This window comes from Hesperophylax consimilis, chromosome 27, assembly GCF_061612785.1.
Source record: "Hesperophylax consimilis isolate HC1 chromosome 27, BYU_Hcon_1.0, whole genome shotgun sequence".
NCBI classification, from domain to species: Eukaryota; Metazoa; Arthropoda; class Insecta; order Trichoptera; family Limnephilidae; genus Hesperophylax; species Hesperophylax consimilis.
Window position 1 is genome coordinate 19,253,135 of NC_142862.1, and position 24,458 is coordinate 19,277,592.

The following is a 24,458-nucleotide window of genomic DNA, read 5'->3' on the forward strand; positions in this document are numbered from 1 at the left end:
GAATCATTGAAACGTCTAGAATGCTTTCATAACCTGAAACTAAACACAACTAAACAGTTCTGTAGCTGTCATGTTTATATTGTCGTTGCGCTCGCAAAACTGTCTATGTGAGTTTTACTAAATTTTATAGGGGAAGCAAAAAAATTTCCCAGTTTTGTATTTAAATGGACCAACAAACAACGTTTGGATGAATTTAGTGCAATAACGGTTAAACATATGAACATACCCGTAATTGGTCCCGAGTCCTTAATTTTTTAGAAGTTTTTGATCTAAAAAAACGTTATGCTGAAATGATAGCCGTTTTTGCAAGCACAATGACAATACCCCATCATTTTTTACTGAATTTTTTTACTAGCATTGATCTAAAGCACACGCATTATTACAAAATGTCTGACACAAGTCACTCAATGTTTAAAGTCACGACGATGTAAGTTGAATCAACCGAAACTGTTTACAAAATGTCGGCAATGTGTGCCTATGTAAGAACCTCTGCGCAGATTTTTGGCGGTAGTCGACAAGATACTTGTATCATCGAGTATCGGATACTTACTTATTCCTGTGGAAGAATGGCTTTACAATACAATTCAAGCATCAGTGTAGAGTAACGCTTGCTGTGTTATCTTGGAGTCACAAAGAAGTTTTCAAAGGATGTCCCGAATCACAATGACAGATACGTTTATAGTGTTGTTTAATTTTCAGATTGTTGGCTGCACGCACATAAATGCGCAGACCGCAGTTTTGATAGAGACCCTTGTGGCCCTGGGGGCGCAGGTGCGCTGGGCTGCGTGCAACATCTACTCCACACAGAACGAGGTGGCTGCCGCCCTCGCCGAAGCTGGTGAGGAAACACCACACTTTATTGTTACAGTTACTTGAAATGTAATTATTTACAAAAACCTACACATAGTGAAGAATACTCCGTTGGGTAGGACATGTAGCAAGGATGGAAGATAATATAACCTAACCTAACCTAACCTAACCTAACCTAACCTAACCTAACCTAACAGGAGTCGTAGATACTTCCAGTCAGTGGAGGCTTGTACTCACGAGGGGTGGTGTGCTACAAACATTCTCAGTCTACCCTTTACGCCAGGTACAAAATGCTATCAATTTTGAAGCCTATACCAACTTGCTGGAATTATCCGTATGCAAACTGTGAACTAAAGTGGTGCCATCTTGGCGCTGCAAATTTGAAAAAAAGTTTGGGAACCTCTGATCTAAATTAAAATATTGTACTTGCATCAAAATGATCCCAAATACAGTTGACCTAAGCGATAAAGGAGCATTTTTCTTATCGGTTAGTTTGTTGGCGTCACACCATTTTCTATATAATAATGCAGGTTTTGAAATAATCGATTTTGCACATTGGTGGAATACAATAAAAATAGTGAAGCGATGCTGACAGGTGTCTTTTGGGGAGACCCGAAAAATTTTACTCTGAAAATTACTTTAACTATTAAAATTGACTAACAAAAAAAATACTGGTAATTAAGTCAGAAGGATTGTTAAAAATATTATTTAAGCTGGATGGTAGGAGCCATATTGATAAAAAGAAAATCCGATGAATGATAAAAGTGTTGCATTTATATAATTAATAATAAATTAGACATTTGTAAACTTCGATGAACAAATGGCCAAAATAAAATATAAAAATAGTCCCATTGACCTCGGGCGGTTGGGACTGCTGTATTCTGTATGAACCAGTATGTATAAAAAATCAATGTTTTGCCAGAGACGTATGTCACAATATTTTTTATTTAGAAATCTAATTCATAGCATAACAATGCTGGACATCTCGCGGGAAACATGATTGTGTATTCATTTCTCGTTGGCATAACCATTTCCTGTTGTCATCCATGTTGTTTTGAAAACAAATATATAATACTTGAATGCTCGTTATTTGTGGCCCAACGCGATCATTAGAGTTAATTGGGCCTTTTACGTTCCCTGTGTCCATTCTTTCCCTACACCTTTACAAATTTACATTATGCTATATGATGATATGTAGTGCTATATGATGATATTTTATGTCATAGGCAGTGTAACTGTTTTACATTTTATTCCGAAACAAGAATGCAGCTTAAGGACCTAATTTTCAATGTAATAGTAATAGTACTCCTTGGGTAATTTTTGGAGATATTCTTCACAGACAACAAACAGCCGTAGAGTCTGTTTGGAAGATATATATCCCAGCCTGACACGGTCTCATAAAAGTTATGCTATCTCATTTTGTACAGGGTTTTCCAATAAGAGGTGTTATTTTGATATTCAATCGTAAAAGATCAATGGTTTCGTTGCTTGTGTGGCCCGTAGCGCCGTCTTGTTGAAAGTAAACGTTGTCCAGATCAATACCATCCAATTCCTGCCATAAAAAATCATTAATCATCTCTCGATAGCGCAATCCATTCACCGTAACTGTTGCTCCAGCATCATTTTCGAAAAAGTAAGGTCCAATGACTCCGCCGGACCATAAACCGCACCAAACAGTCACACGTTGAGGATAGAGAGGCTTTTCAACAATAACTCTTGGGTTTTCCGAGCCCCAGATGCGACAATTTTGCTTGTTGACGAAGCCACCAATAATTTCAATGTGTTGTTGAAGCGTGTTATTCTTATCTCTTTCTTTCTTTTACATCCTTTTCTCTTTTCTATTTGATAAAATTTTGTTACATATAAAATTTTTATTTTGTTATATTAAAAAATAAAAATTCTTTTCATTATCATTACACTCTCTGAAAAAATATGTTAAATTACTATTTACACGCGTTTCTCCGCCTTTTTAACACGAGCTAAAAAAAAAGGTGTATCACGATGTACTGTAATAAAAAGAAAATAAACTTAATGTAATGTAATAACATGTAATTGTAAATTTAATATTAAATAAAAATTAAATATTATAAAAAAAAAAAAAAAGTGTATCGTTCCATTTTTATTAATGGCGTAGTTTCTACTTGTCAAATGTCGAAAAAATGACAGCTTCAAAAGTAACATCTACCGAAATAGCGGGCTATTCAAAATAACACCTCTTATTAGAAAACCCTATAGTAGGCTGAGAAATATATCTTAAAGAATGTTAGAAAGAGAGATTACTGTGCTTTCAGTTTGCCTTAAAAAAATTACCGTTAACGCTCCCGAAAAGTTAAAAATAATTCTATGAAACAATATTTATCATTTGAAAAATATTTGTCGAGGTTTGCAAATTTTTATACTAAACGGAAAAGTGATGTGACATTAACTTTTATAATACCTTTGTCTAATTGAATCGTTTACTATTGAAGAGGGACTTGTCCATGTTTTGGTCAAATTGACATTTGAATGTAGTTATATTATCTAGATGTAGACGCATGTTTTGTGAAAGAATGGGACTTTTTTTTAAATATCTGTTCCACTTCAAACACAGATGTAATATTTAGATTTAGGTGATAATTGCTGATGGATCGCGTGTGCGACAGTCACGTAAATAATGTTTAAACTGTTGAACAACCGTCCAAAAAAGGTAACCATGCACTTTGACGTAGACCGCTTTTAAAAAATATTTTTGCACTTGCAGGTTATAGTGTATTTGCGTGGCGCGGAGAGACAGAGGAAGACTTCTGGTGGTGCATAGACCGATGCATAGCCGCCGAGGGTTGGCAGCCAAACATGATCTTGGACGACGGGGGCGACGCCACTCACCTCATGCTGAAGAAGCACCCGGCCGCCTTCAAGGCCATCAAGGGTATGTCCGCTGCAAGTCTATCCAATCTAATATTAACACCATTACTGGAGCAAAAGTCAGGACTGGAATAAAACTTGGAATTCAAGCTACAATCTCGTTTGGTAATATATATCCTAATTTATTGGACCGATACAGACAAACCCTCGGCTTTTTTAAGTCAGATTTACGTGGGCTTTCTGCTAAGTGATGGAGAATTAACAGTAAAGGGGGCCTCTGTCTTACTTGGCTTTCAGGTGTGGTCCCTTTATACATACCCTGGATGCTGCGATAATTATTACTAGTAGATAAAAATCCGATGCCGCAAAAAAAAAACATGAAAACTTCCACGTTTCTTTTTGTAAATAACAGAGAGTGCCACTTCTGTTTACAACAATCCTAAACTGCACAGTCATTAAGATAATGTGCCGCAAGCATATTTATATATTATTTTAATTTAATAAATTTTGAAATAATATAAATTAATCAAATAAAATTTACTTGCGCACGCTGGGATTTGAACCTGCGACCTTCAGCTTGCTAGTCAAGAGCCTTACCTCCATTGTTGTCTTTAGACGGAGGTGCCGTCACATGTTGCATGTTTCATGAATGAATGGTGAATCAAACCTTATTTTATAAATGTATTTATTGCTCTAGCTTTTATGATTTCAGCAGTGTTAGAGTGAGATAGTAATACATAGTACATAGAACCTTTATATACAGTAGGGCATTCTTACTAACCCATTTTCCATACCCAGATCTCGTCCAAGAAAGACGTTAGTTCGCTATACTAACTGTTACCTCATATTGTGTTATCATTAAACACATTACAAACACCTAAATAATCTTGGCGCAGTTGGTGGATTTATTATTTATATGTTCGTAGAAAGTGGGGATCCTAACAAATGCGTTGCTGTAATTCCGCCACTGTCTCCAAAAAAATATGAATGCATTATTTGTACTTATTTATTCATTTGACGAATATTATTATTTTTTTAAAAAGATGTTGTAAATCCATTATATTTACAATACAGATCTTTTCACTGAGCATAACTTGACATTATGTGGAAAAGGGATAAGGCGTTACCTGCTGTGGATTTTGATCTTAGCCCGTCTGATTGAATTGACCAGTTGATTACACAATGATTTTGTGCTTTCTATTCCAGGGATCGTGGAGGAGAGTGTGACGGGGGTGCACAGACTGTATCAGCTCAGCAAAGCGGGGAAACTCTGCGTTCCAGCTATGAATGTTAACGATTCTGTCACCAAAACCAAGTTTGACAACCTTTACTCTTGTAGGTAAGATATCTATATATTTTATACACTTTGAGCCCCTTCATACCCAATTTCTACCTATTTATTACAAGTTTCTTTTTAACTCTTTAAGTTTTTAAGTTCCAAAAATACTTCTGTTATTTTTGAAGATAATATCTGTACATTTGTTATGCCGAAACGTTAATTATATGAAATTTCCTCGATAGAAAAAAATTGCAAACTGAGTTCGGAAAATTATTAAAAACACGTTTTATTCTGTTATTTAATATATTTTGTAACATTTTTTAAATTTCATATTAGGAATTATACAATTAGTCCAAAGAAACGTCACTATCTCAATGACAATTTTTATTTTTTTATTTTTCAAACTTTCTTCAGGCATGTAGCCACCGTAATATTTATTTATTTATTTATATTTTACATGTATATTTACAGAATAAAAATATCCATTAACAAAGATACATTATACAATCATAATTGCCTAATTAGCAATTTAAATTTAGTGATGCGCAGGTGGAAAATTTCGATGTCAGAGGCTAGTGAGTTAAGAAGGCCTATCATTCTTCCGAGAGGCATTGCTGATGGTAAGTTAATCCTACATCTCGGAAGAATGAATGGTTTGTGTCTACGCGCTCTTGCGAAGTTATCAGGGACGTAAAATAAAATTTTATTCAAAATTTCTGGATTGTTGATGTGACCGTTCAACAAGTTATAGGCCATCATCAGCAACGCAGCTTTCCGCCTGTTGACAAGACTATCGATACCTAGCATTCCGGAAAGGAAGGCTGATGGGTATAAATAGGGATAGTACCCGAAGTCTCTAAGATAAAGATAACGTAGAAACTTCTTTTGTACTTTCTCTACCATAGAAGTGTACGTTGCATCCCCTGGTCCCCATATTATTGAGCCACTTTCCAAAATACTACGTACTAGGCTAAAATATAGCAAGCGAACCACGGCAGAGCTGCAGAAATGCCTGGAGTTACATAGCACAAATCCAAGCATTCTCAAAGCCCTGCTGCATATCGTTTCAATATGAACGTGAAATGTTAAGTGTGGGTCAAAGGTTATTCCCAAATCTTTCGGTTCACAAATATGTTTAAGAGAACATTGGGACATCCTATAGTTGTAATAAATCACAGTGTTAGATCTAGTATAGCACATTATGGCGCATTTCTTAAAATTAAAACCTAATTTGTTAATTTCACTCCATACCACGATAGCATTTATGTCTCCCTGGAGCTGTGCGCAGTTTTCTAAGGTCCGGATTCTTAAAAATAGCTTCAAGTCATCTGCAAATAACAAAAATTTCGCAAACTTTATAGCATGATGAATGTCATTAATAAAAAAGGAAAAAAGTAAAGGACCAAGATTAGACCCTTGAGGAACCCCAGAGTTTGTGGGAAAGTACGACGAGTTAGAAATACCATACGTTACGTATTGCTGTCTACTTGATAAATAGCTTACAAATAAATTTAAAATTTTTACCGAGAATCCAAAACGGTCTAATTTATTTAAGAGTATCAGCGGGTCTACGGTATCAAAAGCCTTTGCGAAGTCGTTGTATGAGACGTCAACTTGGTTGTTACCGTCAAGAGCTTGAGATACATATTCCGTAAAGACCATCAGATTTGACACAGTCGATCTGCCAGATCTAAAACCATGTTGTTCGTCTATTAAATAAGGTTCTACTTGGGCGTAGATATATTTATGAATTATTAGTTCGAACAATTTTGCCGGAGAGGAGAGGATCGCTACTGGTCTGTAGTTAGAGACCAAATATTTATCCCCATCTTTATACAGTGGTGTTACTTTAGAGATCTTCCATAAATTAGGAAATGTTCCCGTGCTAAGTGAAAAATTAAAAATGTAAAGTAATATTGATTATTCCGATTTCACAGCTTGTAGTAGAGTCTACTCTCATGCGAACTCTGGTGGGATAAAAATGTAGTATCCAACATGGCCACTATCTTGAACCAAAAATGGAACATACAAACAAATTTACAGATAGATGAAATACCAAACGATTGAGTCAAAACAGGACTACGCTACGCTCAGTCAATAATGTACTGATACCAACTTTGATGTAAGACAGAGGAAAGACGAAAGTTGTGAATGCTGTAGAAATGAGAAAAGTATATATACATGGTGTCCGGAAACTCGTAGTACAAGCCGGAAACTGGAGAATGTATACCACACGGGGAACCCAAATAAACATAAAGTTTTTTGATTTGAGCATTTTTATAAAATACCAAAAAAATATATTTTTCGGCTATTTCAGGGTTCAAATTTTTTCGTCATTATTTGTTTTACTTTTAAATTTTTAAATAGTTTTAATTAGTTGGGTACTTTGATCTTCAGTAATAATTTATAAGAATTTGATCAAAAAAAAAATCAACTTCTGACTCGATTTACTCGAAAACGAAAGCTCAAATCAAAAAAAATTATACTACAAAATCGACTCCAAATGTGATGTAGATTCACCAGTTTCCCGCTTGTACTACGAGTTTCCGGACACCATGTATAGTATCATGAATAAGATTATAAAGGAATGATTCGGTAGCTGGTGTGGAGGGCTGTTAAACGAGGCATTATACAGGGTTTTCCAATAAGAGGTGTTATTTTGAATAGCCCGCTATTTCGGTAGATGTTACTTTTGAAGCTGTCATTTTTTTACATTTGACAAGTAGAAACTACGCCATTAATAAAAATGGAACGATACACGCTTCAACAACGCATTGAAATTATTAAAATTCACTTGAGTGAATCAAATGCAAATCATTTTGAGTGATGAGGCCCATTTCCACCTCGGTGGCTTCGTCAAAAAGCAAAATTGTCGAATCTGGGGCTCGGAAAACCCAGGAGTTCTTGTTGAAAAGCCTCTCTATCCTCAACGTGTGACTGTTTGGTGCGGTTTATGGTCCAGCGGAGTCATTGGACCTTACTTTTTCGAAAATGAGGCTGGAGCAACAGTTACGGTGAATGGATTGCGCTATCGAGAGATGATTAATGATATTTTATGGCCGGAATTGGATGGTATTGATCTGGACAACGTTTACTTTCAACAAGACGGCGCTACGTGCCACACAAGCAACGAAACCATTGATCTTTTACGATTGAATATCAAAATATCACCTCTTATTGGAAAACCCTGTAAAATACAAATTTGCTGTCGTTTCAGATTTCAGATTTTATTATCGATAATTTATAGGCAATGACAATTAACTCGTAAATTATTTTGTCCAGGGAAAGCATCATAGATGCATTGAAGCGCAGCACCGACCTCATGTTCGGGGGCAAGCAGGCGGTGGTCTGCGGCTACGGAGAAGTGGGAAAAGGCTGCTGTCAGGCACTCCGAGCCCTCGGATGTGTTGTAAGTATCGCCCTGTTAAACAACACTAAAACCTGCTTGTTACTTGCTTATGTTAAATAAAGTGGTCTACCACAAGGCTCAAATGTTGGACCAGTAGTATTATTCAATATGTTCAGTGTCTTCTGACAGAATTTTTTTAAATAAATTATTGGGTAAAAGTAATATGCATAATTTAAAATTACATTTTATTATTATTTGTATGCCTGTACTGTGACCATGCGACAATACTAATGTGTTTAATTTTGTTTAACAGGTGTACGTAACGGAAATCGATCCAATCTGTGCCCTACAAGGTTCCATGGACGGATGCAGAGTAGTCAAACTTAATGAGGTAAGTGTGTTTAAAAAACATACACAATTACATAATGACCATTGTGAATAGTCTGTTGTCATGCCAGAGTGGTAGATACCCTTAGTATCGCCTCGGTGAAATACTACCATTCATGCCATAGTCTTACTGGCTCCAGACAGTGCGAATATGCGGAATTCACATAAGATAGGATAGTTTCTACGGTAATTTTAACCTCACTTTATTGATAATTGTGAAAACGTTACAGGTGATCCGCAATGTGGACCTGGTGATCACGGCCACGGGCAACAAGGGCGTGGTGACACGGGAGCACATGGAGCGCATGAAGAACGGCTGTGTGGTGTGCAACATGGGCCACTCCAATACCGAGATAGACGTGCACAGCCTGCGCACTCCCGACCTCGTCTGGGAGAGGGTCCGCTCTCAGGTACGCAGGCACTTCCATCATTCCTCTTTCCCCAATCCCCTATTACCATTCTCCATACCCCGTTCCCCACCCACCGTCCCTCCATTTCCCATTCCGTTATTACCATTCACCGTCCTCTCATTCCCCATTCCGCTATAACCATTCACCGTACCCAGTTCCCCCCTCACCATCCCCCATTCCAATATCACAGGCAACAATGGCATGGTACCTTCTGTTTCAACCCTCCCCTCGCTGACATCAATTGTCACCATATCTTGAACCGTGTATCTAGCATAGTCGATTGATAAAGTTTTTATTGATAATGTCGGTAACTTGTCATGGTTCCAGAGCATGACTGCAGATCGCAATCGAAAAAAAAAAAAAAAATTAACTAAACTAAGCGTAATTTATTCGATTGTAACCGTTGTTTCAACGATGACAAGTTATCGACATTATCGATAAATATTTTATCAATCGACTATGCTAGATTCCCTGGCTTATCAATACAATATTATTTATTTTTAGCTTGTAGACAGCATACAAGTTGATATTTTGAATTAACTGATCGCATGCGCAATCGTTATTAAAAAATGCTTTTTAATATATATATAGTCAATTTTGTTTTTAACAGAGTTCCCAAAACTTATATCGAAGGCCCTTACGAAGATTTTTCGTCGGCGATTTTTCTGCAGACTAGTTATAGACAAATTTGACGGTGTATATTATAATATGCTCCATAGAAATCACATACCTCTAAACCCTGAAATTTGATTTTGAAAGTTGACCCACAAAAATAATTATGAAAATAAAAATATTATTTGGATTTACAGTTTTTTTTTATAACTATAATATGTTTAAAATAGATTTTTTAAAACTATTTTTTGTCCCGCCAAACTGGAATGCAGTTTGTTGGCTCACAGGTATGTTCTATAGAGCAATCATAATCATTAAAGTTGATTTTACGGCATCTCCCCTCATCCCACAATCTACATGTATTTCAATTATTTCACAATAACAGCCTTACTAATACAAAAACACTTCACAACCGTTAAACGGTGTTTTTATTAGACATTGTATAAAGACTGTAAAAGTTTAGATTCGAGTTGGTGCTAATAAAAAAACACGGTTTAACTCTGTTTTCTAGATCTGGCAACAATGTTTATTGCATCTAGCAATGATTTCACGCATGCGCATTATCAGATTCTTTAACCACCGAAACCTTAGGTGGCAGCTGTTTTATGTATTCTTGTAATATCTTAAAAGTTATAAATTTAATTTTAATTTGTATGAACCAGATAAAAAAGTGAAGTGCCAGCTATCTTGCAAACTCCTATGCAAATCGAAAATTTCTATCCATTTATAGGATCTTACCATTCTAAAAAATACCAAAATTCTGGAAAAAAACCTTTTTTTCTTGAGGTTTGAAAGGGATATATATTTTTCTGGCAGACATTGAATGAGGAGATAAGTCAGGTTGAGATTTTTTAGGGTGTTTAGAAATTAACTGTCTTTATCACAACATAATTATTGATAATCTGAGAAGCCCTTATCTGAATTTTGTATGATGTTGTATACAATAAACAAATTTAACGAATATAAATCAATTACATAGTATGAAAAAAATTTCATTGTTTTCTCCTTCATTTACACTACTTTCTTCACTGGCAGAATCACACTCATTATCACTAATTTCACCGTCAGAGTCAATATAGAGACTAAATTCTCTTATTTTTTCTTCCCATAAGTGCGTTGAGTCATTGACCGGGGGTGTCGAAGAGAAACTTAGATTTCTACTCTGAGATATAAAAAAAAATAATAATTACACATACAACGTTCTTATCTCAAAGATTATGATAAAAATTGCCTAAACGTAAATTGAAAGATGCACTAAACTGAAAAGCGCCTTCCTGCGTAAGTAAGACTCTAAAAGGCTCTAAAAATATTATGGCTTAGCAAACTATATATTAAAGATCAATAAACTATATATTCATATAGATTAATAAACTTTTTATTCATATAGATAAATAAACTATATATTCATTTAGATCAATAAACTATATATTCATATAGATCAATAAATAATACATTCATATAGATCAATAAACTATATATTCATATAGATCAATAAATAATACATTCATATAGATCAACAAATTATATATTCATATAGATCAACAAACTATATATTCATATAGATCAATAAACTATATATTCATACATATCAATAAACTATTAATTCATATAGACCAACAAACTATATATTCATATAGATCAACAAACTATATATTCACTTTAATCAAACTTTTTTTCAAAAAAACTTATATTAAAAAAATATATGGATATATTATATTTATATTTTACACATAACATTGAATCACTGAAGTAAGAATCGTGGCTCCCTTATCAGGCACAAGAGCTCCTCTTTTCTGATAAGGTATACATGACCAATTATGTACCTAAATATTATATTTGCAAAAAAATGTATGTATTAATGTAACTATGGTCTATATTAAAAAAAAAAAAAAAAAAAAAAAAAAAATATATATATATATATATATATATATATATATATAGATCAATAAACTATATATTCATACATATCAATAAACTATATATTCATACATATCAATAAACTATTAATTCATATAGACCAACAAACTATATATTCATACAGATCAATAAACTTTATATTCATATAGATCAATAAACTATATATTCATATAGATCAATAAACTATATATTCATGCATATCAATAAACTATGAATTCATATAGACCAACAAACTATATATTCATACAGATCAATAAACTTTATATTCATATAGATCAATAAACTATATATTCATATAGATCAATAAATAATACATTCATATAGATCAACAAATTATATATTCATATAGATCAACAAACTATATATTCATATAGATCAATAAACTATATATTCATACATATCAATAAACTATTAATTCATATAGACCAACAAACTATATATTCATATAGATCAACAAACTATATATTCATATAGATCAATAAACTATATATTCATACATATCAATAAACTATTAATTCATATAGACCAACAAACTATATATTCATACAGATCAATAAACTTTATATTCATATAGATCAATAAACTATATATTCATATAGATCAATAAATAATACATTCATATAGATCAATAAACTATATATTCATATAGATCAATAAACTATATATTCATACAGATCAATAAACTATATATTCATACAGATCAATAAACTATATATTCATACAGATCAATAAACTATATATTCATATAGATCAATAAACTATATATTCATACAGATCAATAAACTATATATTCATACAGATCAATAAACTATATATTCATATAGATCAATAAGCTATATACATATTCATGTAGATCAATAGTTTCAGTTTTAAGATGATTTATAAATCATCATTTCATAAAACACCATCATATTAAAACACACCTTTTGGTTGGTACGACTGAATCTGCTGATTCTGACTCGTTTTGACATCACTACCAGTCTATGTGAGTAATATATATCGATGGTCTACTGTCCACATCTGAAACGAAGAAATGTTTTTTTTATTTTAACTTAAGTTATATTTTTGAAAATAATGATAGTGATAGGCATTGATGTACAATTGATCGATAGTGATAGTTATTTATTATTGATAAAGGATATTTTGTGGTTTGTGGCAAAATCAAAACACAATAACATTTATATGGTAATTTGCTTACATAATATTATGTAAATATGAAAAAATGAGATTGAGTAAGATTAAGAAAGGGACGCCTTAGATGGTTTGGGCATGTAGAGGGAATGAATGGAAAAAGGAGTGTAAAGAGAATATATGACGCAAATTTGAATGGTGGAGATGAATGTGGAGATCCGCAAAGAGTGCAAGGCTGATGTAAGCGTAATGAGTAAGATTAAGAAAGGGACGCTTAGATGGTTTGGGCATGTAGAGCGAATGAGCGAAGATAGGAGTGTAAGAAGGATAGTGTAATAAGTGATGCAAATGCGAATGGTAGCAGAAGTCGGGGACGCCCGAGGAAGACGTGGCACGATCAAGTGAATCAGATACTTGAGTCGGGCCATGTAAAGAGTCAGTATAATAGAAGAGTATGTATGGATGTGAATGAGGCAAATCTCTGCCTACCCTCGCGGTGAAACGGCGTGATTGTTAGTTAGTTAGTACTGTATATATGATATTATAATTGTGAATTATAATAATTAAAACTATTGTACTTGTATCAAAATAATGCCTGGAAATAAAAATTCAATTTACCTAAAATATAAAGAAGCATTTTTGTAATGCTTAGTTTGATGGCGTCACAATTTCTTTGATGCAGGTTTTTAACCTCTCAGAAAAGGACTTTTATTTACTTTGTGTTCCTTTGCGAACTGTCAAAACGCGAAAATTTTTGTGTTATTCACGAGTTTTGTTAAAAGCTTCATAACTCACGTTTTGGGAAACGTAGCCTCATTCTAAAAAATATTTTGGAAAGATTATGAAATTCACTATCGTATTGTTTTGTTATACGTAAATATTTGCGTGTCTAAATATACATTTTCTGAAAACGTCAAAAATATGTAAAAATCGCTGACCATTATTTCAAAGCTGTGAAAAATGTACTTTTTTCTGAGTATCATAAAGAAATAACACTTTATATATTGAAGAAATATAATCAAAAACTATTAGTCACCTCAAAATATTAACCGTCCAAACTAAAATATTTTTAATAAATTATTTAAAAACGCAATAAATTATGAACGAACAAGATGACAGATTCAATCGACTCAGATAATGCACCTCTACATTCCATAGATATTCTTGAATGCAGACGCGTAGCGTTATTCATTATCGATACTCTGTTTTTTAAATCATGGCAATCCGTATACTAGTGATGGAAATAAATCGATTTTTGTAAAATCTCGCGCGTTTACGTGAAAAGACGTACTAATGTCTTGACCGCTATTATCATATTTACGTCTTTTGACGTTCTAATGTTCCGAGTGGTTAAACACCGGTAAATTGTTTATCAGATGCGGTCGTGGATGTATTTTTGCACTTTGGTTTGATACAATAACTCAATTTGTTCAATTTGTTCAATTTGTTTATTCCTTTAAAAACATTACAAAATTACATTTTATTTCGTTTTTAAGTATATTTGTAAAATGGTATTACATAATAGTTAGCGGTGTATAAACTATACCAGCATCAATAGAGCTTGCCTTTTAAAGGCAGCTTCACCGATGCTAAATATGTCGATATCCGAATTAATTCTGTTCAACAGCAAGACTGCTCTCCCCACCGGCATGACCATTGGCAAGTTAGTCCTGCAGGCCGGGAGATAAAACAGTCTATGCTGTCGGTGACGGAGATAACCATCAGGAACATAGAGACTAATACTCTCCATGATAGTCGGATTTACTAACCATCCACGAATCAGTTTGAAGAAGTGTGATACAATATGCACATCTCTTCTGACCCGTAGATGGTTCATACCGAGCATGCCCAAGAGAAAGTCAGTAGGATAGAGCCACGGGTAGTAGCCATACTCCCTCAGGTAGAGGAATCTCAGAAATTTCTTCTGCACTCTCTCCAACATGAGGGAATACTTCACCTGATGTGGGCTCCAAACCACCGACCCACTCTCAAGCCTACTCCTAACCAACGCAATGTATAGCACTTGGAGAACCCGGGTGTCTCTAAAATTCATCGCAGTGCGTAGGACGAAGCCCAGCATTTTCAGTGAAGCACTACACGTCATTTCGATATGAGCATGAAATGTCAGCCTACTATCAAACATGATGCCAAGATCTTTCATAGTGGAGACACGTTTTAAACTTCGGGCATTCATGGTATACCGGTAAAACCAAGTATGACGTGCCCTTGTGAAAGAAAGAATGAAACATTTAGAAATATTGAATTCGATCCGATTCCGTTTACTCCAGTCAACAATTCTATTAATGTCCGATTGGAGTCGAATGCAGTCTTCTAAAGTTTTAATTTCCAAGAATAGTTTTAGGTCATCAGCAAAAAGAAGTGACCTGGAATGCAGAATATTTTCTGTGATATCGTTAATAAAAATTAGAAAGAGGAGCGGTCCTAAATTAGAGCCCTGTGGAACGCCTGAGAGTACAAGGAATAATTTTGACATGAATATTCCATGAGATACAAATTGCTTTCTTCCAGTAAAATAGCTTGCAAAGAATATGAGAAACCGTAAAGAAAAACCTATAGTTGACAATTTATTTAATAATATGTCATGGTTTACGGTATCAAATGCCTTCGAGAAATCATTATATGAGCAATCTACTTGGTAGCCCTTATCTAAAGATTTGGAAACATAATCTGTGAGTACCAGTAGGTTAGTATCTGTTGATCGACCTTTTCTAAACCCATGCTGTTCCGATATTAAGAAAGGCTCTACTTGAAACAGCACATGTTTATGAATTATCGATTCGAATAACTTAGCCGGGGCGGAAAGTATTGCCACTGGCCTGAAATTTTCGACAGATGTCTTTGATCCACTTTTGAAAATGGGACAAATTTTTGAGACTTTCCAGGAATCAGGAAATATACCAGTATCTAAAGATAGGTTGAATATAAAACTTAGTGGCATTTTTAAAAATTCAACACATCCTTTTAAAAAAAATACTGGAAGAAAGTCTGGCCCAAGTGAATGTGTATGTTTCATGTTATTAATTGAAGATTTAACATCTGATTCGTCTATATGACTTATATCAATGTTTTGGGCTCCCTTCACATTCAACTTGGAAGCAGAAATGGGATTTAGTAATGGAGGCTCATTACTGTACACTGATTGGAAATGGGTTGCAAATGCATTGGCTACATCCGCTCCTCTAACTTCCCGATCACCATGCATCATGATGTCTGTTATACCACCATCCTTGCGCAGTGATTTTACGTAGTCCCAAAATGCCTTGGGATCATGCTTGATATCACTCTCTATTGAGTCGACATACGTTCGGAATGCTATATGAACATTTCTTCTAACAACTGCTCTGAGATTACTGAACATTTCATACTCATTTTGGTCACCAGTAGCTTTCCATTTTTTATGGTGAGCATGTTTTTTCTCAATGCTCCTGATGGTATCTCTAGTGAACCACTTCGGATATCTACGTCCACCTCTGTTGGGAGGTTTCCTAGGGAAGCAAGCGTCAAATACATTATATATACATGAATAAAAATGGTGTAGCGTCTCATTAACGGTATCGAATTTAGAAAGTTCATGCCAATCCAATTGGCTCATCATCTGATAAAGTTTGACAAAATCACCCCTACCAAAAATCCATCCCCGCAAAGTGCCGTCTGTAGTTTTAGGTAATTTGGTAGTCTTCGGAGGCTTTTTACAAGAATACCGGAACTCTAATGCGGGGTGATATTTGTCCTCATATACGAGGGGAGAATCGCTATGTATGACATTTAATTCAATGTTACACAAAACGAGATCCAACATCCTCAACTCAGAATTGGGAATACCATTATTCTGGGTGAGCCCAAACACTTCGCATAAAAATTTGAGGTCATTTTCAACATCCTTGCCGCTACGCGCTGAATGGATGTTGAAATCTCCCAAAACAATAATATTCCTTCCTCCGAGAAGATCCACGTTTTCGTGAAACTTGTCGAAGAATAGTTGATATGTTTCCAGAGTTGATGCCGGTGGAAAATATATTACACATATAAAAGTAACAAACAAATCGATTGTAATTTTTATCCACAAGTCTTCGATGTCAGCTTCCAGATCAGGCATGTGTTCGGCCTTAAACTTAGTTTTGACAGCCAAAAGGCAGCCTCCGCCTTGTCTGTGGCCACTACCACTATCTCTGTCTTTTCTGTACACTTGAAAGCTGTCATCGAATAACTCCTGGTTGCACACACTGGAGTTCAGCCAAGTCTCAGTGAGCCCAATTACATCGTAATTGTTTACCAAAACGTTAGAATAAAATAGAGAACATTTAGTTTTCAGTCCCCTAACGTTTTGGTAAAAGAAATGAAAACTATTGTACTGTCAACTAGGTTTAAAATTTGGTAGCCGTGGTGTAATTACCTTATTGACCCATTCTTTTAAGAACGAATGCTTAGGCCAATGCTTAGATTGCAGTAATTCTGCCACCGCTGACCCGGGTACACCGATTTTAAATGACGCATATTCTCCCCTCGTTTTGATTTTTGTTATCTTAAATGAGGAGATACTGACAGATTTACTTATTGTTTTGAGGTGCGATGTTAAGTCATCTACTGTAGTCTCTGGATGCAAGGGGTAAAGATGGAAGTATTTCACTTCCTCCTGGTCCTTTTGACTACCTCGTACGGTGATGGGACGCCGTTTACGATTACGATTAATCAAAGTCCAAGGTTGACTTCCTGGAGTTTGACGTAAGGGCGGTGCATCTGCTTTAGCTCCATCGGGCGGAGGCGGTGCATCCACATCAGTTCCGCCGGCCGGGGGCAGCGCATCACTATCAGATGGCGTGGAGGTAGGCGCTGTGGAGGTAGACGCAACGGGTGTCTCATCAGGAGTACTTCGGGATGAAGCATAAGCGGAAGAAGATTGTCCCTTGTCTGAAGCGTTACTCGTTTTTTTCCCTCTTTGGGAGGCTTTTGCAGCCTGCGAGCGGGTTATTATTTTTCCAACGGCCAAACTTGTAGCGTCATCTGAGGTACGAGTCGGCTTAGTAGACGGGGCGCCGTGCGGGGGGAACGGAACGGAGACACCGGCCCCGGCGGCAGTTGCAGTTGTATTGTCTGCGGTAGTAGCGAGCGGGGGCGGTGAGGTGGCGGTGACGAGGGGCGCTGGCGGGCCGAGTGTGTCGCCTGTAGCGTGAACGGGAATCTTGTGCACACATGTACCTGCAACCGCAGTTTCACTATTGTACAAACTACCGACAATTAGTGGTGACGTTTTTAGAATATTTTTAACAACATTCAACTCGCTAGTTAAATTGTCCACTTTAACAGAGAGAACTTCGATGGCCATCGTTAGCAAACGAAGCGCATTCGTTTCCTCGTTGATATCCATTAGGATAAACTTGTAAATTATTTAATAAATTAAAATTACGGCGCGCGGCGATAAACACGTACGTCCTGCCGGCGAATCTAGAAGAACGTTGTGTGAAGAACGTTAATGCCAACGTTAACGTTAACGTTTGGCACTAACGTTCATTAACGTTGAACGTTAATGAACGTTAGTGCCAAGATGCTAATATTTTACCTAGTGTTCTTCAATGTTAAAAGAGGGTAATCATAAGAATAAAAAACGTCTCTACTATACAACATAAAGCACCGGTTGAAAAGAAAGTAGAGTTTTGAGACTGGTGACTGATTACATCAATGGTTATGTCCATAGTTTTGGTGCGATTTTGGGAGAACCAAAAATTTATTTTCACTTTTAAAACTAACTATGTATAACAATAAAAAATATACTGATATTTAAGTTAGAAGGTCATTATTGAAAAAAATATATAAAAACGGGACTGGAGTTCCTTATTCTATAGTTTTCAAGTTCTGTAATGTTTCTATTTAAGTTCTATCACTATTTCAGTTTTGTGAAACAGCTGGCCAATAATGATATAATAACAGAACTTGAATATACCCTTCACAGGACGTGAAAATCAACTTTGAAATTTAAACAATTCATCAAATTATTGTTATTTATTGATCTATATGAATATATAGTTTATTGATCTATATGAATATAAAGTTTATTGATCTGTATGAATATATAGTTTGTTGGTCTATATGAATTTATAGTTTATTGATATGTATGAATATGTTTTGTGAAACAGCTGGCCAATAATGATATAATAACATAACTTGAATATACCCTTCACAGGACGTGAAAATCAACTTTGAAATTTAAACAATTCATCAAATTTCAAAGTTGATTATCAAGTTCTGTGTAGGTTCTATTCAAGTTCTGTTATTATATCAATATTGGCCAGTTGTTTCAAAAAACTGAAATAATAACAGAATTCGAATAGAACCTTCAAAAGTCTTGAAAATCAACGATGAATTGTTCAAATTCTGTGAAACAACCCATCCGAAGTGACCAGCTCAGGCACGGAAGCTCCATCGAAGTCAGAGTCAAGTTAGCCTCACAGAAGCTGGGTATACTGTACAGGGCCCTCAGATACTTTAATAGTACACAACTGCTGACCTTGAACAAATCGCAAGTGCGCCTCACTGTTGAATTTGGCAGCCACCTCTAGTTTTCCTAGATTCCTCTATCTTGACAAAATGGATTGCGGCACTTTGGAGCACAGACATCAGATGGGAATATTATCCTTGTTCTACAAGAATTTCAATGGATGATGCTCCGAAGAAGTAGCATCATAGTAGATATTTGTTACATGAGAACGGGTCGGTGCGGTACGACTTCTTTCTTGTGTCCAACAGCTCGGCACACCCTTTACTCTGTGCAGAAACAGGCGGTCCGTTTGATAGAGCACAGGCGTCAGGTAGGTATCCTGTCTTTGTTCTACCGGTATTGCAATGGAAGATGCTCCGAGGAACTAGGGCCATTGATCCCTTCGACACCAGTGCATAACCCGCGCCCAACATATGTACATGGTTGACATTTGTCACACAGGACTGGGTCGCTTCTACGACTCGTTCTTGAGTTCAACAGCTCGGCTGTGGAATGATTTGCCAGCCTCTGTGTTTCCTCCCTCCTACAACATGGGTCTCTTCAAGACCTATTTTCACTCCTTCCTCTCCTCAAAAAGACCCTCCACACAGCATTCCCTGAGGTGATGTAGGTATTCAATTCAAAAATACATTGTGACAATAATATTTCTATTTTTGAGACCGATAATTCGTGGTGGAATTCCATTATAATATATTATAATAAAACAAATAAAAAACTTTATTCCACTTAATTTTATTTTATTTTATTTTTTTTTTTTTTTTTACAAATTGGGTAAATAATAAAGGCGAATTGTCAAATGTAGCATCACATTTATTAGAAAACAAACACTCGTTTGATAAAGACAGAGATGTTAAAGTCCTCCATACTTGCAATAAAGGCCACAAGCTTGATAGATTAGAATCTTTAGAAATTACTCGCTTAATTAATAAAATAGACCCTAACTGTGTAATGAATAAACAATTAGAATCATTTGCCAAGTCTCCGCTCTTGTATCCATTGTAATTTTCATAATAATTTCGACATTAAAATATATAGTTAGGTTAGACCATCCCTACTTCAATGTAAACATGTACCCCTTCAATAAGTAACTTTGTAATTAATAAGCTATTAGTATCAGTTGCTAAGTCCCTACTTTCTTAATTCCTATAATAATTTCTCAAATGTAAACATGTATATTTTCAAAAAGCAAATATAATCCCATCATAAATAATGATTTGACAATAAAATTAAGTCATTAATAATACATATTACCTGTGAGGTTTTTTCCCTAATAAATATTGAAATGAGCTACAGACCCAAGGTAATTAGCTTACTGGATTTACCAAATATTTAGAAATTCGACAATCTTAAACGACTTAGTAACAAATAAAATTGATTAAAACCCTATAAACTACCCCTCTCCCCCCTCCCCCATATGTTGTGTATATAAACCGTAGACTAAGAATTTTGTGTACCAGTCTGAAGATGGCTTTGACGAGCTGAAACCGGTTACGGTCAAAATAAAATTAAGTGGAATAAAGTTTTTTATTTGTTTTATTATAATATATTATTGTGACAATAATTATTTGAATTATATTCTCTAACGGGACACTGCAATGCCGTCTATCGTGCATTTTAGCAAACACTAAACATTCTAGTGCTCTTCAAATACATAGAGGCAACAAATTCTTTGAGATATTAAAATCAAAAAGTAATAACAATGATAAAATAAAATAACTTTAATTAAATTATTATTATTATGAAGTGTATCCACTCAAGCGATTTTTGGTATATTATGAACGATCGCTTGTCATAATGTGCTAAATTTGTAAAACCTAAAAATATGGAATTAACGGGGAATCTAGGTGGATTCATTGGCTTTAAACCATAGCAAGCAGTTTATATGTTGAAGTATCAATATATTTAAGAATGGTATTATTAAATTATATGGTATATGTAATGATATAAAACCGATCGCTCAAATTGGTATATGAACACTAAGATATGTTATGTATATGGCAAACAGAAAAAATCACGTAAAACTTAGTTAATAGTTTTTATTCCGATATTTAAGCAAAACTCATCAAGGTAATTTTAGCAAATTCTCTGCCGATCGTCTGGGGGGGATATTTCTCTGCCGACAGTTTGGGGGGATATTTTGAGGATTTTCTGCTCCAACATTCAAGAGGTTAATGTTACGTGGTTAATGAATTGTCACGTTGCAGGTGGATCACGTGATCTGGGAGAACGGCAAGCGGATAGTCCTGCTGGCGGAGGGGCGCCTCGCCAACCTGTCCTGCTCTTCACTGCCCTCATTCGTGGTGTCCATCACGGCGGCCACGCAGGCGCTGGCGCTTATAGAGCTCTTCAACGCGCCGCCCAATAGATACAAGGTAACAAACCAACCTGTCTCATATAATGTACAGTTTAAAAGTTGTCGCCATAGACATATGAATATTAGTAGACCTGCCCTAAGTGATTAAAAGCGTATTATTCCCCACTCCCCATACCGGTTCCATTGGAGCCGGCTGTGCTCGCGTATGGCCTCAAGTGAATTTAGAAAACGTGACGTCATCATTCTTGTGCGAACTATGGTCGAGGCATCATCGGTTCATTTTACGAAATAACACAGCAAAATGGTGGCTTGTGGTATGAAAACTTGTAAAAATAGATGTGAAAAAGAGAATAAACCCAATTGTCGTATTACATTACATATATAAGCATTATTTTACTTTATTTTAAGCATATTCACATCGTATAATATGGATCAGTTGTAGAAACATATACTATCACATCGAGATACGTCTGGACGCGAAACACAAAGCTGGTTGGTTGCTGGGAAGTAAATTATGAACATTTATAAAAGTGTCTTAACTAAATACGTAAACGAAATATTCGACTCTGAAAATGGAAGAAATTTATTTTGCCGAATTTGGACTTCGCAAATTTGTTCATAACGTGGCGAGTAATTTGCGCTCCCATGTAAAAATGTCTATTCATTCAAAAGCAGATTTTACTTTTAAGAAGTAAATGGTGATATTATAATGCGAGATGCCTATATACTGTCAGATTGATTTATTGACGAATCACAGTCAGCTTTACCCCCTTCGTTCTTCAACAGTTGATTTTACCCCTCATCTTTAATTTCTAGTCTATATATTCATATGTCTGTGGTTGTCGCACACATATCACCCCGACACCAGATCAGCATCGCCTAAGCTCAAGCCGTTCATAATTATTAGTATGAAATTTCATACTGAAGCGCAGTAATCAGCATCGTAATGGCATTGCCTTGCCTCGGGAGCCCTAGTGAAATGAAGCGAGGCGATGCGGATTTGATGCCGAGCTGATATGTGTGTGATAACCTTAACCTAGCGATAATGCTCAGGTTTTCATGGACAGCCAAGAATCTATCTATTCTGGAAGAGTTAAGTATCGAATATAGATTATCAACTGTCTAATTTCTGAGGATCGTGATCCCCACTCTAATTTCCCTGGTGAGCAAGTCTCCTCCACTCCTCGCGGTTCTACGCTGCGAGAAGAACCGTAGACACTGACTTTACGGACGCCTGATATATTTGATCACTTCAACGCTTCGGTGATTTTCCTCTGCTTCTCTTGCCTTCAACTTTGCCAGTGACCACAATTTTCTCCAAATTCAAGCTCTCAGTTTAGCGATGACATGTCCAAAATATTTATTAAATAAAGAACATTTTAATTTTTATCTACAAAAATTTTAATTAAAACACCACTCAAATAAACACTACATTATATTTTAGCAAACTATTGTATACAATTGTTTAATTTTTTAAATGTGAATTCTGCACAAGAGTCCCAACTGCTCCCGTCTGGAGCCAGTGAGACTATGGCATCCCCAATTGGGGTGTGTTTTGAAGCTGAAGATAGTTAGGCGGGGAAGGAGACGGGGAAGAGGAAGGTGGGAGTACCTGGCTATTCAGATCTGGTCACCAAACACGGCTAAAACTATTTCAAGCTACGTTTTAATCCTGAATGGTGGTCTTACACCAGTGTGATACTGAGAGTATCATCCACTCTGGAACGTGCCGCAAATATGCTATATACATATATGGTTTATATTAGTAGGCAGGTATGTAAGTACATACTTACAAATATTGTGATTTCAGAGGACATTTTAGCTTTGATTTATTAAATAAGAAAATTTTAGAAACACACTTTTTGGACTGACACACAAGTTGATCATAAGTAGTAATAATTTTATTGCATTTTTTTTCTATTTTTCCTATGGCGCTTTAAAAGGTTGACCATTATTCAACATGTCCTGGGGTAAAGTGCACTAACTTCGGGAGGTAATTCTACATGCACGGGTAAAAAAGATGATAAAGATTTTTTATAAAAATTCAACATGTTAACCACTCAGAACATTAGAACGTCAAAAGACGTAAATATGATAATAGCGGTCAAGACATTAGAACGTCTTTTCACGTAAACGCGCGAGATTTTACAAAAATTGATTTATTTCCATCACTAGTATACGGATTGCCATGATTTAAAAAACAGAGTATCGATAATGAATAATGCTACGCGTCTGTATTCAAGAATATCTATGGAACGTAGAGGTGCATTATCTAAGCCGATTAAAACTGTCAAGATGGTCGTTAATAATTTATTGCGTTTCTAAATAATTTATTAAAAATATTTTAGTTTGGACGGTTAATATTTTGAGGTGACTAATAGTTTTTAAATATATTTCTTCACTATATAAAGTGTTATTCCTTTATGCTACTCAGAAAAAAGTACATTTTTCAAGGCTTTGAAATAATGGTAAGCGATTTTTACATATTTTTGACGTTTTCAAAAAGTGTATATTTAGAAACGCAAATATTTACGTATAACAACACAATGCGATAGTGGATTTCATAATCTTTCCAAAACATTTTTTAGAATGAGGCTACGTTTCCCAAAACGTGAGTTATGAAGATTTTAGTAAAACTCGTAAATAACACAAAAATTATCACGTTCTGACAGTACTCAAAGGGACACATAATAAATAAAATTTTATGTCTGAGAGGTTAAGGTAGTTTCAGGCAAAAAAGTTGAATTGTTCATATAAAAAAAAAATTTCAAATGTGTCATGTACATTGAATGGCCTGCCGAAGTTAGTGCACTTTACGCGCGGATAAACTGTGTAAATCGCTACTTTCCACGTGGACCCACGAGGCATATCCTAACATCCCAAAAATGGTT

The 24,458-nt window shown here is 35.3% G+C and overlaps 1 protein-coding gene across 4 annotated transcripts in view; it reads left to right on the top strand.

Annotated features, from left to right (window-relative positions):
* Positions 1-24,458, top strand: part of LOC149410710 (adenosylhomocysteinase-like 1) — a 136,073-nt gene that overhangs the window by 101,532 nt on the left and 10,083 nt on the right. For all 4 annotated transcript variants that reach the window (XM_089648146.1, XM_089648147.1, XM_089648148.1 and 1 more), the window contains 7 exons: positions 700-838; positions 3,551-3,718; positions 4,861-4,993; positions 8,216-8,342; positions 8,596-8,673; positions 8,900-9,079; positions 21,458-21,625. In XM_089648146.1, the coding sequence (XP_089504272.1) occupies positions 700-838; positions 3,551-3,718; positions 4,861-4,993; positions 8,216-8,342; positions 8,596-8,673; positions 8,900-9,079; positions 21,458-21,625 (993 nt within the window). The remainder of the gene's footprint in view (positions 1-699; positions 839-3,550; positions 3,719-4,860; positions 4,994-8,215; positions 8,343-8,595; positions 8,674-8,899; positions 9,080-21,457; positions 21,626-24,458) is intronic.